The 18,337-nt window shown below is 39.9% G+C and overlaps 1 protein-coding gene across 1 annotated transcript in view; it reads left to right on the forward strand.

The window, feature by feature from the left end:
* The window catches only part of M1ap (meiosis 1 associated protein), an 84,609-nt gene that overhangs the window by 29,188 nt on the left and 37,084 nt on the right, over positions 1–18,337 (forward strand). Inside the window, exon 4 of the mRNA XM_034512541.2 lies at positions 7,064–7,232. Coding sequence (XP_034368432.1) covers positions 7,064–7,232 — 169 coding nt within the window. The remainder of the gene's footprint in view (positions 1–7,063; positions 7,233–18,337) is intronic.

An 18,337-nucleotide genomic window follows, 5' to 3' on the forward strand; every position in this document is an offset into this window, starting at 1 on the left:
AAGGGAGAAGAGGTGGGGAATGTGAAACAGGAAAAAGACCATGTGACAAATATAAAAAAGTGATAGTGTATTTCACTCAACAGTGTCAGTAATGACTTTGAATGTCAGTAACCCAGAAATGCTTGTTAAAACAAAAAAATAAAAATAGACCAAAAGAAAGACTTGATTATGTTTTGTCTACAAAAAAATCCACACTAGAATTAGCTGAGCCAATAAAAGTGCTTGCTGCTCAAGCTTGAGACCTTAGCTGGATCCTTAAAACCCACAGTGGAAGGAAAGAGCAACGTCTGAAAGCTGTCCTCTAACCTCCGTTCTTGCACCATGGCACAAATGGATGGACACACACACCAATAAAAAAGAAAGAAAGAATTTAATTTTTAAAAGAATACCATATTAAATAAAAGATATATAGAGATTAAAAGTAACCGTCTGGAGAAAAACACATCAATCAAAGCAAGAGGAGTTGTATCAGTTTCAGGCAAAGAAATATCAAAGTGTACAAAGTCATCAGAGACAAAGAAGAATATTACACAATGATAAAGAAATCAGTTATTCCAAATGGCATAACAAGTCTTTTTTATTTTGGAGGTTTAAACATAACAATTCTTTTTTACTTTTTTTGGTTTTTAACAATTTGGCTTCTTAAAATATTTATTTATTGTGAGGCGTGATAGTGCATACCTTTAATCCCAGCACTCAAGAAGCAGAGACAGGCAGATATCTGTGAGTTCGAAGCCAGCCTGGTCTATATAGTGAGTTCCAGAACAGCCAGGGCTATTCTCAACCTCCTCCCAAAATGTATTTTATGTGTATGGGTGTTTTGCCTGCATGTAAGTAAGTACACTACTTGAATACTTGATGCCCCCAAAAGCCAGAGAGGGTGCTGAATCCCCTCAAACTGTAGTTACAATGGGTTGTGACCCAATCCAGGTCCTTGAAAGAAAGGCAAAGAAGAACAAACAGCTCTACTGTGCTTACTGGAAACCTCTGTCCTTTATTGGAAATGGACAGAGCCCACAGGAAGAAAATTCTTTTTTTTTTTTTTTTTTCCGTTTTTTTCAAGACAGGGTTTCTCTGTGTCGCTCTGGCTATCCTGGAACTCACTCTGTAGACCAGGCTGGCCTCAAACTCAGAAATCTACCTGCCTCTGCCTCCCAAGTGCTGGGATTAAAGGCGTGCGTCACCACTGCCCGGCAGGAAGAAAAATCTTTAAGGCATAACTGAACTCATTAGTCAAACCAAAGGATATAATCAACATTTATAGAATAAGTCATCCAAAAAACAGACAAATGTTTAGTATTCTGAAGCTCAAATGGAACATGAACAAAGGTTGACCACACTGTGGGCCATAAAGAACTGCCTAGCAATTTCAAAGAACAAAAGTTATGTAATATATGCTCTCAGAACACAGTCAAATAAAACTAGAAACCAGTTCCAGATGTGGTGGCACACACCTTTAGTCCTAACTAAAGGTGTCAGGAAGCAAAGACAAATGGATCTCTGTGAAATCAAGGGCTATGTAGAGAGACCCTGTCTCAAATCAACAACAACAAAATAAAAAACAAACAAAAAAAAAAAGCAAAGATAGCTGAAAAGGTTAAACAACAACAACAACACACACACACACACACACACACACACACACACACCATGAAGTAAAGGTGGGGAAAGTCCAAAAGTTAGAGAATATTTTGAACTAAAAAAAAACGAGGATGGCTCTTAGAGGGATGGGTCCATGGTTAAGAACACTGGCTGCTCTAATACAGGGCCTGGGTTCAATTCTGAGCATCCACGTGGCGGCTCACAACTGTCTGTAACTCCAGTTCCAGGGGGTCTGGTACTCTCGCACAGAGACACATGCAGGCAAAGCCAATGCATTTAAAATAAAAATAAGTAAATCACTAACAAAAAAGAAAAAAGAAAAGCATGAGTTTCTTGAAATTTGTGAAACAGTAAAATTCAAGTACTTAACAAGGAAATTGCACTGAATCCATATATTAGAAAAAATGTATATTTGATACTCTAAGTTTCCACTTTAGGTAACTAAAAATAAATGAGAACATACAGTCCAAGTAAGCAGAAGAAGAAAAAATAAAGATAGAGTAGAAATCAATGAAGTTGAAATTAGAAAAGTAAAGATTGGCTTTTTGAAGTGATCGATAAAATTGATAAAGCCAGAGTGGGGGTGGGGGAAGGGAGAGGGAGAGGATACAAAATACTAACATCAAAAATGAAAAAGAAAGCATTGCTACAGATCCTATCACCTTAAAGGAATAATAAAGGAGCACTTTGAATAACATCATACGTACACTCTGGGAAAGAAAAAATAAAACACTGTTTTCTTCCAAAGATACACAAAATAATTAGCAACAAAACCCACCTGAAATCAATAGCAATTATAAGAAGGTTTCAAGCTACAAAATCAATAAAAAGTCTGTCATTCTCCTACATACATACCACAACAAACAATTGATATCTGAAATAAAAATAAACACACACTATGGTTTGGTTTGGCTATACATACCTATAATCACAGCACTCTGAAGGCTGAGACAAGGAGGATTGCTGCCTGGGCTACACAGTGAGTTTGAGTCCAGCTGGGCTATGGCACTAGGTTCTGCCATCAGAAAAGTAATAGTAACAAAATAAAAACACAATTTTTATAACTCAATATAAAAATCTATGATGAAAACACTTTTACTCTGGTGAATAAAACCAAAAACTGGGGTTGTGGAGATAAACCAGGTAGAGGAAGACATGGGACCAAGAACGAGGCCCTATATGCTCCTTCGACTCCTTGAAGAGTCGTGATCTACTGCACACAGTGTATGGTCTGACATGGCTCATGGCACCCTGATGAGACAACACAAAGGACCCAAAGCCAGGGTGGTGGCTGCTTCCTCTGTCTTCATGCAGGGAATTGGACCCTCTCCCACAAGCTCATGGACAGCGAGTCAGATATAGCTAAACAGCACAGGTTGCACCACAATTTGCCCTTGAATACATGAGCATACCCTAATTGGCTAAAAAGCTATATATAAGCTTGTGTAATGAACAATAAAGTTAGATCTGCACTCTGGTGCTGGTCTCTGGATCTGAATCCCAGGCATCTTCATGGGTTCCATCTCCTCTTTCCCCACACTGTCTAGTCCCTGTTCCCACAAAAGATACATGAGGAATTTCTATGTTTGTGGATGAAAGGCTTAATATTGTTATCAAAATGTCACTCTACTCCATGAGCTATAGATTCATAGTTACAGTCAATAACCATATCAGAGAATTATTTTGTGTATGTGAAGAAACTGATTCTAAAATTGATTTGAGGTCCTGGGGATGTGACTCAGTGATGAAATTATGGATGTAGAAAAAGAAAAGCAACCCTAAAATTTATGTGGGAACACAAATACACCAAATAACTAAAGCAATCCTGAGCAAACCAGGTGATACTGTAGGCATCTCAACACCTGTCTTCAAACTGTACTAGAAGGTCTTAATAACAGAACAGGTGATACTATAGGCATCACAACACCTACTTTCAAACTGAACTAAAAAACCATTGTAACAAAACAGCTTGCTACTGGCACAAAACAGACATGTGGGCCAGTGGAACACAGTAGATGCTCTACAAGTAAATCCACATAGCTACAGCTATTTGATTCCAGACAAGAGTATAAAAACATACACTGTAGTAAAGACAGCCTCTTTTAAAAATGGTGCTGAGAAATTTAAATATAAACACGTTAAAGACTAAGATAAGATCCTTTTCTCTCATCCTTTACAAAAATCAACTCAAAATACATAAAAAAACTTCATGTAAGACCTAAAACGTTAAAAGTTTAAGAGAAAAATTAAGGGGAGACACTTCAAGATCAAGGCCCACACAATGGTTTTCTGAGTAAGATTCTAATAGCTCAAGAAGTAATACAAAGAACTGATAAATGGGTTACACTGAATTTAAAGGCTTTGGCAGAACAAAATCAATGATCAGCAGAAAAACACAAAATCAGAGAAAATTCTTTCTAGTTATCAGACAGGCGATAAATATCCAAAATATATAAAGAACTTGAGCTGGAGGGATGGCTCAGTGGTCAAGAGCCCTGGCTGATCTTCCAGAGGAGTGGGGTTGATTCCCAGCACCCAGTGAAATAAATATCTCAAGTTCTAGGCAATATAATACCCTTTTCTGGCCCTTGAGGGCACCAGGCACAAAATGTGGTGCAGAGACATACATGCAGGCAAAACACCCACACACATAGAATAAAATAATACTGATTTTAAAGTTGAAAAATATCATACATAGAAATTTTTAAATAAATCTTTCTTAAACATTAAATATATATGAAGAACTAGATTTAAATGCAAATAATCCAAACAATAAGCCAATGAGATGAAAAAACACTTCAAATGAAGGAGTGGAACTAAAGACCTTAAGAGACATCTCACCCAAGAAATGCTAACAGTGGCGAGTAAGCATATGAAGAGATGATCCACGTGGTGGCTCATCACAACAACAGGAAGTAAGCCAGCATGTGAAGACCACTACACTCCTGTCAGAAGAGCCACAGTCCAGAACACTCATGAAGCCAAGTACTGACAAGGATGTGGAACAACTGAAATTTTCATCTGTTATTAATAGGAAGACAACTTTATGTTTCTGCAGTAGTTAATGTTGTCACCTTGACAGGATCTAGAATCACTTAGGGGACAAACCTCCAGTCATGCCTATGAGAGAGTTTCTAGACTGGATTAACTGAAAGGAAAACTCATCATAAATGTGGACGTGGCATCATTCCATAAATGGAGATCCTGGACTAAACAACAAGGAGAAAGCAAGCTGAGCACCAGCATCTGTATCTCCCTCCTTCCTGACTGCAGATGCAGCAAGGCTAGTCACCCTACTCTTCTGACACCAAGCTTTCTCCGCCATCATGAGCCGTATCCCTTTGAACTGTAAGCCAAAATAAATCCTTCCTCCCTAGAGTTGCCTCTTGTAGGGTATTTGATCACAGCAATGAGAAACATAACTGATACAGTTTCTTCCAAAATATAACAAAAATTTAACACACAATCCAACACTTACAGCACTTGTGTTTACCTAAAGAAGTTAAAGTCTATGTCTCCACACCAATATGTTTATAATTAAATTCCATCCATACTATCCAATCTTGAAAGCAACACCTTTTTTTAATTTTTATTTTTCATTTTTGAGATTTCCAAATAAATATGTCTACAATGTGTTTTGATCAAATCCACCCCCACTTCCTCCCCTCCAACTACTCCCCAACCCCCATTACTACTTTTCCCTCCCAACTTCATGTGCTCTTTTTAAAAAACAAGACAACAAAACAAAACAAAACAAAAAACCCTCACATTTCATTTAATGCTGCTTGTATTGTACAAAGATGTAGGGCCATCTGCTGGAGCATGGGCAGTCTCTCATGGGCCATATCGCAGAAGAAAACTGACTCTTCCTCTTCCAGCAGTTGCAAATAGCTAGTGGTGGAACTTCATGAGCCCCTCTCCTGTCTGTGCTGGAATTTCAATGGTTTGATGGCTTGACCTTGTGTATGTTTTGTACAATGCATTCACAGGCACTGAAATACAATGTCTCTCAGTAGATGAATGAATAACACATTGCGGTCCATCCAGACAATGGAATACTATTCAGCACCTAAACTAATGAGCTATTGAGTCACCAAAAGGCATGGAAAAATCTTAAATGTACATTACTAAATAAAGGAAGATAGTATGAAAAAATGACACCATTTGTGAATTCTAAATACACAGCACCCTGGAAAAAACAAAATTTTAGAGACAATAGAAAAGGTGACTGGTGAGCTAGAAATATAGTTAAGTAGTAGACTATATGCCTAGCAAAGACAAGGCCCTGGGCTCAATCCCCAGTACAGAAGGAAAAAAGTGTAGTGAGTGGGGTGGGCAAATAAGCACAGAGGATTTTTAAACGCCTTGTGTGAAAATATGTAATAGGTAAATGTCATTGTACAAACCCATAGAATGTACCACACTAAGAGCTTGTCCAAACATAAACTAAGGGTTTGGGGTTATTGTGATTTGTCAACTTATATGAATCACTTGCAGTAAATGTACTAACCTGATAGAGGAAATTAATAAGGGAGAAGCTATGTCTGTGTGAGGGCGGGGCTAGCATCATTGGGTGTGTCTCAATGTTGCTGTGAACCTAGAACTGTTCTTTTTTCTTTTTAGAACTATTCTACAACATTGAAATATTCAGAAATAATAATAGCAATTATACCTTTATCTATATTTCTCTTTGCTGATTAAAAACATCTACAAAAATAATTGCATGTACGATTGTCTTTCAGAGTCTTAAAATTCAAGGCAAAACTGCTAATTAAAAACATTTATTTTGAGAGCATAAAAGCTTCTAGTTATACACAAAAGCCTTAATATTTCTTCAGGTCTAACCTTCTGGCCAAAGGTTAAGTACAGTTTAAAGTCAAAAGAAATCATTTCTCTGGATTTGTGCTAAGAGAACAGAATTCATCTGAGAAGGCTACACATGGGCACACCATTGGGAGAAGATCATGGGTTCTCTAGGATATAATGCACATGCATGAATGGACCCTAGGCTCCTCTAGTCTCTTGGGAAAGCAAAATGTTCTGAACAGAGGAAATGCTACCAGTGGTTTTTAATTATAACGACTGAATTAAAAAAAAAAAAAAAACTAGAACACATGTATGGCTTTCCAATGGTCACTGTCTAGACACTGTCTACAAACTGTCTGGAACTACTGGAAAGGACTTGTGAGGGCTATCTGTCCTCTAGAATCTATCACATGAAGTTTGATTTGTATCACTTCTTAACCTTTTGATTAAGATCAAGTGAAATTTTATCTGTAAGTTATATTTAAATATCTGTGTGTGTGTGTGTGTGTGTGTGTGTGTGTGTGTGTGTGTGTGTGTGTGTGTGTGTGTGTGAACGCACCAGTTACTACCAGAGACTTACAACAGATTGTATGTTCCTCATTCTGGACATCAAGAAAGGCAGGCATATTGATTATTTTCATGGATTTCATTTTAGATTACTGTCCTGACTTCTCGGCCTGGAAAAGAAGTGGTCAAAGAACTGGAGGAAGGGTTGAAAGATATAAACCTACTTAGTGTCAGAAGACTGCAGGTGGTTGAAGTCATAAAAGGCATCCAGGAGCATACAGACTCACCGTCTCCTATTGAAGAACCCAGCAATGATGGTAAGAGTTCTTTTTGCTGTTTTCTTTGCTGGTCTTGACCTAGCAATCCTCCTGTCTCAATTTTTTTTCTCTTATGTTGTGGCTGGAGCAATTAAGATCACTTGTTGCCCTTACAGAGGATTCAGGTTTAGTTCCCAGCACCCACATGGTGGCTTGCAACTATCTGTAACTCCAGTTCTAGGGGATCCCATGCTCTCTTCTGGCCCTGGTGGGCACTGGATATGCACATGGTACACAAACATACATGTAGGCAAAATACCCATGTACAAGGAAAATAAAGTAAATAAACCAAGTATTCTCTTCAAGGAAAAAAATGGGATATGGTGGTCCACACCTGTAATAAAAGTATTTGTGAGCTGGAGGAAGGGAGGGAGGGAGGGAGGGAGGGAGGAAGGGAAGGAGGGGGGGTAATGATCCAAATCTTCAGAATTTTGTAACAAAAAGCACTTAGAACAATTCCTGCCACAGATAAATACCATGTCCTTATATTAAAAATAGAATAGAAGTATTTATAGTGCTTTTTAATACACCTGTTACTGAGAGAAATTCAAATCCTAGTAATTTATTGTTTTATTAACAAATAAATGACCATCACAATACTTTTCATCTTAGAAGTCTTTCATACTCCCATGACCTGTTGCACTACTCTCCCATTGCACTACTCTCCCTGTGCTCTACTTTCCCATTGCACTACTCTCCCCATTGCACTACTTACTCTCCCACTGCACTATTCTCCCCGTTGCCCTGTTCTCCCTGTTGCAGTACTCTCCCATTGCACTACCCACCTTCTGTGCAGTGCCCTCGGTTGTGTTGTCACATTTACGCTGCATAGGCATACTCAATGTGGTTTTCTTGTTTTTGTCGTTAACTTTAGTCCCTGACTTGCCCTGCTCTCTTCCTCAGTTCCCTCTGTTTCTCCAACAATCCTCTGTCTCATAAGTCTGCAATCTCAAAACTCTTACATAGTTCTCATGACCCTCCTTTTCTGCTTTTTATATATTTTTTGCTCCTTTTCACTTTTAAAAGAAAATGAGGAAGCATTGGCCCAAGAAAACGATATAAGGGAAGCCCGTGTGCTTTTTTTTTAACCCTATTTTCTCTCTGTGTGTGTGTGTGTGTGAGTCAGTCCTGTATCTGCAACAAATTCCTAATGATCTTAATCAATCAATTTAGGATCTCATAAATCCTGCTGATTCTAGTACCCAACATGAACCTCATAGAAGAGCCATAAAGCATAGAAACAGTGTCACTATCTTCTTTTGAGATAGGTATGTGTTGTTGTTGTTCTTTTATTTTTCATTTGTTATTAGTACGTGAATTTGCACATATGTGTGTGCAGGTGGACACATGTATGTGGAAGTTAGAGGACAACTTTTGAGAGTTTACTTTAGCATCCACCTTGTTTCAAAGCAAGATGTCTCTGGTTTCTGCTGTTCGATGCACTCCAGGATAACTGGTATGCAAGCTTCCAGACAATTCTGTCTGCCTCCTAAGAATGCTGGGATTACAGATAGCAAGTCACGTCTTTCTGTGTGTTCCAGGGATCAAACTCAAGTTGTTGGGCTGTGAGGCAAGTGCTTTTACCCACTGAGCTACGTTTCACCCCAGAAATAAAGTTTTGCTTTCCTATTTGCTGCAGTACCGGAGATCAAAGTCAGTACCTTGCACCAAAGCAAGCATTCTACCACTGAGCCAGGTCTCTATCTAGCTCCTTAGGAATAAGCCTTGGGGGCTGCAGAGACGATTCAGTTAAGAGTACCTTTGCTTGTGGCAGTCTTAATGAAAATGGCCCCCATAGACTCATACATGTTGCAGGCTTGGTCCCCATTTGGTGAATTGTTTGTAAAGGATTAGGAAATGTGGCCTTATTGGAGGGAGTGTACCAAAGCCAGGCCTCGTCTTTCCACCCGTCTGTCTGTCTGTGTCTTTCTGTGTCTCTCTTTCTCTCCCTCTCCCTGTAGCCTGTGGATCAGGATATAAGGCTCTCAACTATGCTCCACTGCCATGCTTATCTGTTTCCCACTGTAATAGTCATGGACTCACCTCCTGAAACAGGATGCAAGCCACCAATTAAATGTTTTCTTTTATGAGTTACCTTGGTCATGGCATCTCTTCGCAACAATAGAACAGTAAGTGTGATTGTATATGCTTAGCCCAGGGAGTAGCATTATTAGGAGATGTGGCCTTGTTGGAGTAAGTATGGCCTTGTTGGAGTAGGTGTGGCCTTGTTGGAGTAGGTGTGTCACTGTGGACCTAGGTTTTAAGACCCTAGTCCTAGCTGCCTGGAAGCCAGTCTTCTCCTAGCAGCCTTCAGATGAAGATGTAGAACTCTCGGCTCTGCCTGCACCGTGTCTGCCTGGACACTGCCATGCTTCTGCCTTGATGATAATCAACTGAAGTTCTGAACCTGTAATCCAGCCCCAATTAAATGTTGTCCTTTGTAAGACTTGCTTTGGTCATGGTGTCTCTCCACAGTGTCTCTTCACAGCAGTAAAACACTAACTAAGACAGTATGACAGTTCTTCCAAAGGACCCAGGTTTGGTTCCTATCACCCACTTTGGGCAGCTTACAACCACCTGTAAATACAGCTCCAGAGGATCCAAGGCCCTCTTCTTGCTTCCTCAGGCACCCATATACATTTGACATACATTCACACAGTCACATACATATAAATATTTTTTTTTCGCAGAAGAAAGAAATCTCAACAGGGATACCTGTTTTAGTTATGGTTTTATTGCTGTGAGAAGACACCATGACCACAGCAACTCTTATAAAAGCAATAAAAGCAAGCATTTGAGTGGGGCTGGCCTGCAGTTTCAGAGCTTTAGTCCATTATCATCATGGCGGGAGGCATGGCATCATGAAGGCAGACATGGTGCTGGAGAAGAAGCTGAGAGTTCTTCATCTTGACCCAGAGGCAGCCACTAATTATGAAGTGAGCATAGGAGACCTGAAAGCCTGCCCTCACAGGGACGTGTTGGGGATTGGTTCTAATGCTTTCAGTTAATCTGGCCCTCCAAATCAGGAATCTGCATGTCAAGTGCTGAAGGTCCAATTGGTTTTTGATTGATCAAAAAAACCTAACAGCCAATGGCTGGGTAGGTAGACTGAGGCAGGACTTTGAGATTTGTGCAGACTAGGAACCGGGAGAGAGGAAGAAAGCAGAGATCGCCATGACAGGAAGGCAGAAAGACCAACTTAAAGGCCACCAGCATGTGAGCATCATGGAAAGTGGCCACACAGGCCACTTCCCCAATGTGTGGCCACTTCCCCAATTGTGCAGCGGGAAGGATTAGAAATGCCCAGTTATTAAGCTAGTCAAGGCATATTAAAATTAACTGGTGTGTGTGTGTGTGTGTGTGTGTGTGTGTGTTTTCCTGGGCACACAAAAACAGCTAAACTCCATTACAGTGACGCACTTCCTCCAGCAAGGCCACACCTACTCCAACAAAGTCACACCTCCTTATAGTACCACTTCTTATGGGCCAAATATTCAAATACATGAGTCTATGTAGGCCATAACTATTCAAACCATCACGGGTACATATTATGATACTTCTTGGGGGTGTCGAAAGCTTCACTGGCGTACCTTAAAGAAGGTAGCTTTGGATGGAAGGAACATGTTGGTAGATAAAACATCAATATCATTAGAATCAAATTCAGTTCTCCCCAGAGTGGTCAACTAACTGATCCCAATCAAAATCCTATCTGAGTTTTTTGTTGATTTTGTTTTGACTTGGTTTAGTTTTTGAAACAGGGTCTCACTGTGTGGTTCTGGATAGCATGAACTTGTGGCAATACTCTTGTTTCAGCCTCTTGAGTGCTGGGATTACAAATCCTGTACTGCCGTGCTCAGCTTCATTTGTTTATTTTGTTCTGAGGCAGAGTCTAGCTTTGCAAAACCTAGGTTATATGTAACCTAGGCTGCCCTGAAAACTCACATTCTCCTATGTCAGCCTCATAGATGCTTATCATCAATGAGATTCCAGTTGTATGCCACTATACCTAGTTCACTTTTTAAAATTAATCTGATGAGCTAATGCTATGCAAAGTGTATGTGCACTCACGTGCACATAGGCATGCACACATTCATGTTAAGGCACATGTTAAAGCTAAGGGTGTAAAGACAATTCAAAAAGTTGTAAAAGAAGACAGTAATGGGCCGGGCAGTGGTGGCGCACGACTTTAATCCCAGCACTTGGGAGACAGAGGCAGGTGGATTTCTGAGTTCGAGGCCAGCCTGGTCTACAGAGTGAGTTCCAGGACAGCCAGGGCTACACAGAGAAACCCTGACAACGACGACAACAACAGTATTGGGGCTTGTCGTCATACAGCTCTGGGTTTAACACCCAGTCCTGTAGAAAATAATATATAGCATCATACTGACACACGAATACACCATTTATCCTGTCTAGAACAGATTACTGAGCCCAGAAACAGAAAGTCACATGAAAACTTAATGTGTAGTGTGATTGCCATGGAAAAAAAAAAACAATGAAAAAAGACTAATGTAACTACTAAATCATGCTAGAACGATTAGTATTCCTTCCAGGAAAAAGAGAAGTTAGATCTCTACTTTATAAAATTTAAAGGAATTAAAAACCTAAATATGAGAGATAAAACTTTTAGAAGAGAATATATAAGAAAAAACTTAATGGTGAGGAGAAGAGAGGATTTCTTAAGTGGGACAAAGTCAGCTAGCTAGCTACTGAAGACTGAATAAGCATCACCATATTAAAAATCAGAATTTCTGTTTGTCAGAAGACACCATGGGGAAAGGAGTCAGAAACATCACATCTATAGCTCTAACTCATATAACCAGTAAGGAGTTCCTGTCTGGAATGCAAACTTTGTGACTTCATTATAAAGTGGAGCACCACAGCTGAGCGGAACAATGCTAATGATGACTCTTTATGTGAAGGGGTGGGGCGGGGGCAAGCCACGAATGGCACATAGAAGACTGCGCTTCCTTACAAAGCTCGAGGAAATTAAAGCAATACAGTATTAAAGTAGTAAAGTTTTTAAAAGGGAAAGAATGAGGAAGTTCAGCATAGCAAGGCTTCCTCTAGGATGAGCAAAGAGAAGAGCACACAGACATGTCGTGCTATTAATGATATTCTACATCCCGAGTTTAGCAAAAAAAAAAAAAATCATGACTGTCTGCTTATTGTTGAGCTTTTGAAGCTTACACATAATTCATCTTCATTTGCATATAATAAAATTTTAATAGCCTTCTAAAGAATGGACAAGTAATAAATATGCCAAAACTAAAAAGGCCACAGTGGTCAACATACTTTGGCATCTAGACAGCATCTGTCCAGGTTGACAACCGTCTGTACTGATTGGGTATATGAGTCTTGAAGCAGTTACAAATCAGCTTAACGAGGCTGTCATCGAGCCTGCATTTCTCAGCCATGTACACAAGGATATCGGGTTCCTTTGCTAAGTGCTCACAAACCATCTGTTTAAAATTTCCTCCTAGAGTTTACCAGGGATCGATGTCAAGGTCCTTGGAAAGCACCCCATCCATATGTGTTCTCAGGAAATACCAAATGTTAACAATCCAAACAAAGAAGGTAGAGATTCATTGCTCCTTAGAAGATTCCAGAAAAAAGTGGGGGCAGGGGATTGAAGGGTCCCCTCTGTACTTCAAGCAGTTGTCTGACTCTGGTGTCTTAGAAAATAGGCCAGATGAGCAGCTGCATATCTAGTTTGTTCTTTGATAACTGCATTAAAGTCATTTTCCTGTGGCATTAAGACTAAATTAGAAGCTCTGTTGTGTTTGCTACCTAAAGATTTTTAACCCAGACAGACATTTGTTTTATTAAAAGAAGCCATGGTCTCAGAAAAAAATAGCAACCTCCCTTTTATACTTAAATGAAGTAATAGGAATTTAGCAGCGTATCTGAAATTACTTGAAAATTGAGATTTTAAAAGTTTGTTCTTGCTGGGCCGAGAAATAATGTACACACCAGAAGTTACACGTGTCCAGCGTGTACAACTCAGTGAGTTTTTATATTCTTATACACCTACAGATCATCACCCCAGTCAAGATATAAAACCCTGCCCCCTACACTCAGTTCCACCCTTTGTCCTTTGCTTCCCACCTGTACATTAGATTGGATTTTACTAAAGTAGAATCATACAATATATATGCTTTTGTTTCTGGCCTTTTTTATTCAAATATTGAGATTTGTCCATGTTGTTTATAACAAGTTCTACTTATTGTTGAGTAGTATTACTTTGCATAAATATTATATTTTGTTTAACTATTCACCTGTCAATGGACACTTTGGTTTCCTACTTTTGACTATGAATAAAACTGGCATAAATATCTACAAAGAGATCTTGCCATGCATGTATGTTTTCATTTCTCCTGGGCCCTTATCATTTATCTTTTCTCAGACATATACTTTCACTCCATCTGTGGGTTTGTATTTAAAGTATATTGAACTAGGCATGTTGGCAAATGCCTTTGATCTCAGCACTTCAGAGGCAGAGGCATGTAGATCTGAGTTCAAGACCAGCCTGATCTTCAGAATGGGTTCCAGGACAGCCAGAGCAATACAGAGAGACTCTGTCTAAAAAACCAATAATAGTAATAATAATGATGATGATTTTAAAAATTGTTAAATCTTTTTATTTATTCTCATAACCTAAGTTTTACTTGTAATAGTACTCCATTAATAATTACATTAAGTATTGAGTATTGATAAGATTGGTTTTAGGTCTACTGTTCTATTCTTTTGTTTGTTAATTCTGTTTTGATTGGTCTGTTTTTTCTCCTGCTTTCCTGCCTTTGATGGTTGTTCAAATATTTGTAATATTTGGGGCTAGAGACATGGCTCAGCAGTTAAAAGCTCTTGCTGTTCTTCCAAAGGACCCAGGTTCAGTTCCTGCAGCCACATCAGATGACTTTCAACCACCTGTAACACCAGTTCCAGGGGACATAACATTCTCTTCTGGCCTCCAATGTCACCAGAATAATACATGTAGTATATACACAGAGAAACACACACATACATATAAGTAATTCTTTTTAATTTAGCTAGGTGTGGTGGTGCATCCCTTTAATCCCAGCACTCAGGAAGCAGAGGGAGGCAGATTTCTGTGGTTTCAAGACCAGACTGATTTAAATAGTGGATCCCAGGCCAGTCAGGGCAGATGGTTGTAAGCTGCACCATGTGGGTGCTGGGAATTGCTTTCAACTGCTGAGCTGAATCTCCACCTTTTGGTTTTAAATCCTGGATCCTCCATCTTTGCCCATATATTTTTGCTACTTCTAATGCCCCTCATTCACTCCTAGATCCACATTTCCCTTGGATATCATATCCTTCCCCTTGAAGGATCTTGGTATTTTTTATAGCAAGGGATCTGACAATTCTCATTGCTATTTATCTGACAATGTCTATTCCACCTTCATTCTTGGAGTAGATTTGTCTCATATAGAATTATACGTCCCCTGGGATGTTTCAGTAATTTAAAGATTCTACTGCCTTCTGGCCATCCCTTGTTTCTATCTAAAAGTGACAGCCCTTAAATCATTTTCAGTTATCTGGAAAGGATCATTTTTCTGGCTGCTTTCATGAATTTTGTCTTTGTGTTTGTCTTCCGCAGCTTGATAAAGACATAACTAAGCATAGATTTCTTCTAATTTATCCTGTCTGGAGTTCACCAAGCCTCTTGGATCTATATACTTTTCTTCTAGATCTGATCATTTATTTGTTACTCTTAAAGACTTGTTTTTGACTGGACTCAGAAATAAAAGCTCTAAGAGATAGCCTACATCTTTTGGCAATCTGTTCCTGGTGTTTTTCTTTGCTTTCCTTCATTCCCTTAGCCAATTTTTAGCATATTCTGCAGCCTCCCCCTGGGTTTTCTTAATGTATTGTTTCTTCCCAGTGATATTTTGGCATTTGTGTTGCTGGACAAGTGAATTAACAAGAATGTAGGTCTTGGGTGCTTTGGTCCAGCCTTCTTCTCTTCTTTGTTCAAGAGCTTTCTGACAACATTTTGGCAGGCATCATTTTTAGAGAGACTGAAAAGCAGTAGGATTCAGCTAGCTCCTCTGGTCACCAATCTCTGAGGCACAGTAGTGTCTGTAAGTCTAGGAATAGCTTTCTCCCCCTTTGTGACAATGACCAAGTTGAGAACTTAGATTAGACATCCACCATGCACTTGTTAACAGACTTGAGCTTCCTCTCTCCAGCTATCCTTGGTCTGTAACAAGAGTTAACCCTTACTCAACGGCTGCTGTACTCGGTCATGAGTCAAGAAACCTTGCTTCATGAGAAAGCCTTGTTTGTCATTCCCTCTGCTGATTAGGACAACATAGCCCTTCTACTCTTCACCCAGAACTCCAGCAGCTCCTTATGTGGCCCTGTGCTTCTTGTAGAGACTACGAAGTTGGCAATCATCGTCCGTCAGCATGTTTTCCAGTGTGTTTCTGACAGCTGCTGATTGCGAAGGAAATACACAGCTTCGTCTTGACTCAGCTGACCTTGGGAGGCTCCAGGCAAAAGAGCTTGAGTCTATATGCTTTAAGTTTCTTTTTAAGACAGGGTCTCATGCCACGCAGTGGTGGTGCACGCCTTTAATCCCAGCACTTGGGAGGCAGAGGCAGGCAGATTTCTTAGTTCGAGGACAGCCAGGGCTACACAGAGAAACCCTGTCTCGAAAAACCAAAAAAAAAAAAAAAAAAGACAGGGCCTCACTGTTTAGGCCTAGCTGGCCTAGAACTCAATTTGTTGACAATCTGGCCCCAAAATCACAGATCACAGAGATCCATCTGCCTCTGCCTCCCAAGTACTGGGGTTAAAGATGTGCACCACCACACCCTACCTATATACTTTTTGTTTGTTTGTTTTTTTTGTTTGTTTGTTTTTGTTTTTTAGAAACAGGGTTTCTCTGTGTAGCCCTGGCTGTCCTGGAACTCACTCTGTAGACCAGGCTGGCCTCGAACTCAGAAATCCACCTGCCTCTGCCTCCCAAGTGCTGGGATTAAAGGTGTGCACCACCACTGCCCAGCCCTACCTATATACTTAAATCTGTAACTTGAGTTCAAAAACTTTCTACCATATTTCTTCAAATATTTTTGTGCTGTACTCTTTCTTTTTTTTTTCCAGGACTCCAAGTGCCCATATGTTAAACTTTTTAAAAGTTCAGTGGTGCATAGTGGTACAAGCTTTACTCCCAGTACTTAGGAGAATAAGACAGAAATATTCCCAAGTGTGAGTCCACCCTGGAATACATAGCAAGGCCCTGTCTCTAGATGGGCATAGTTTTTCAAGCCTTTGAGAAACCCTGTCTGGGGGGAAAAAAAAAAAAGGAAAGAAAGAAAAAAGAAAAAGAAAAAGAAAAAAAACCAACAACAAAAGAACTCCATCTCAAATAATAACAGCAATGACAAAATATAAGAATAAAATAATGTGTTGCACAGAGCCCTAGTCTCTGTAGCCCAGGTAGCCCAGGTTGATCTTAAATTCTCTACATAGCAGAAGATAACCTTGAATTGCTTATGCCCCTGTCTGTACCTCCCAAGTGCTAAGATTTCAGGTGAGCCACTGCATCTGGTTTTATCCTGCTGGGAACAGAACCCAAGGCTTTGTGCTCACTAAGCAAAGCCCTCTCCTGGCTGAGCTATATCCCTAGCCCCTCTTCCTTCCTTTGTCCATTTTGTTCCTTCAGGTAGATGCTTATCCGTCTGCTTTTAGGTCACTCACTTTGTCCTCTTTCATTCCCATTCTGTTTTTAAACCCAGGTGAATGTTTCTGTTTAGATACTGTATTTTTAAGTTCTAAAATTTCCATCTGGTTATCTTTTATATTTTCTGTTTCTCTATTGACATTTCTTATATTTCTTTTTAAAATAATTTATAGTTTATTTTTATTTCATGTGCATTCGTGTTTTGCCTGGATATATTTCTGTGTGAAGGTGTTGGGTCCCCTGAAACTGGAGTTACAGGGAGTTGTGAGCCACCACGTGGGTACTGGGAATTGAACCTGGGTCCTCTGGAAGAGCAGCTTAAGCCCTAAGCCATCTATCTAGTCACTGTTTCTTATATTTCTGTTCATTATGAACATACTTTCAATTTCTCATTGAGAATTATTTCAATTATGTCAATTGAATTATTCAATTCAATAAAATCCTTATCTGGTAGAGGTAATATCTTTAGCATGTAAAGACCTGGATCTGTGATTTGTGCTTTTTTTTTTTTTAGACTGAGTCATAGTTTTTTTTTTTTTTTTTTTTTTCTCTATGCCAAAAACGTTTTAGTTTTATTTTGTGAGTGTCGGGTTATAGAGATTTTAGATTCTGTTATGAATCTTTGGATTGATTTTTGCCTGTTTTGTTGGACAATTAACTTTGTTAGGCTCAGACTGCCACCCACTGCCCCTACAGTGAACCAATACTCAGATTCTCAGTCCCACTCTTCCTGTGTTTGTTCTGCTGCTGCTTCTTGTTGTTGTTGTGGTTGTTGTTGTTGTTGGAGACAGGGTCTCATTAAGTACCCCTGGCTGCTGTGGCATTGCTTCTGTAGACTAAACTGGCCTTCAATTCACAGAGACCTGTCTTCCTGCCTCTGCCTCCTAAGTGTTGGAATTAGAGACGTTTGCCACCCTGCCTGGCCTCAGTACCATTCTTTAAGTCTGAACTCTAAGCTGTTTCCAGTTTGCCCCACATGCGTATTGCAAGGGCCTTGGACTGAGCTTCAGCACGTCATTCAGTGCTCTCTGCATCTCTGTGTCAGTGGACTTCTTCCTCTCTTTCTGGAGACCCTGGTTCACCTGTCTCCTTCCCCTGACAAAGTCAGTGAAAGTCAGGGTCTTTTCTATCAAGGTTTGGCCTGTCAAGATGGCTCAGATGGTAATGTGCTTGCTATGCAAGCAGGAGGACCTGATTTTGATCTCCAGACCTCATGTTAGAAGGCCAGAGACGGCCTTTTAACTGGTGAGGTGGAGGCAGGAGGATCCCAGTGACTTACTAGCCAGGCAGTGTAGCCAAAACAGTGAGCTACACGTTCAGTGAGAAACTCTGTCTCAAAAGAAAGGTAGAGACAAATAGAGGAAGACTGACGACCTCTGGCCTCCACACATACAAGCAT

The sequence above is a fragment of the Arvicanthis niloticus genome, chromosome 9, assembly GCF_011762505.2.
Source record: "Arvicanthis niloticus isolate mArvNil1 chromosome 9, mArvNil1.pat.X, whole genome shotgun sequence".
NCBI classification, from domain to species: domain Eukaryota; kingdom Metazoa; phylum Chordata; class Mammalia; order Rodentia; family Muridae; genus Arvicanthis; species Arvicanthis niloticus.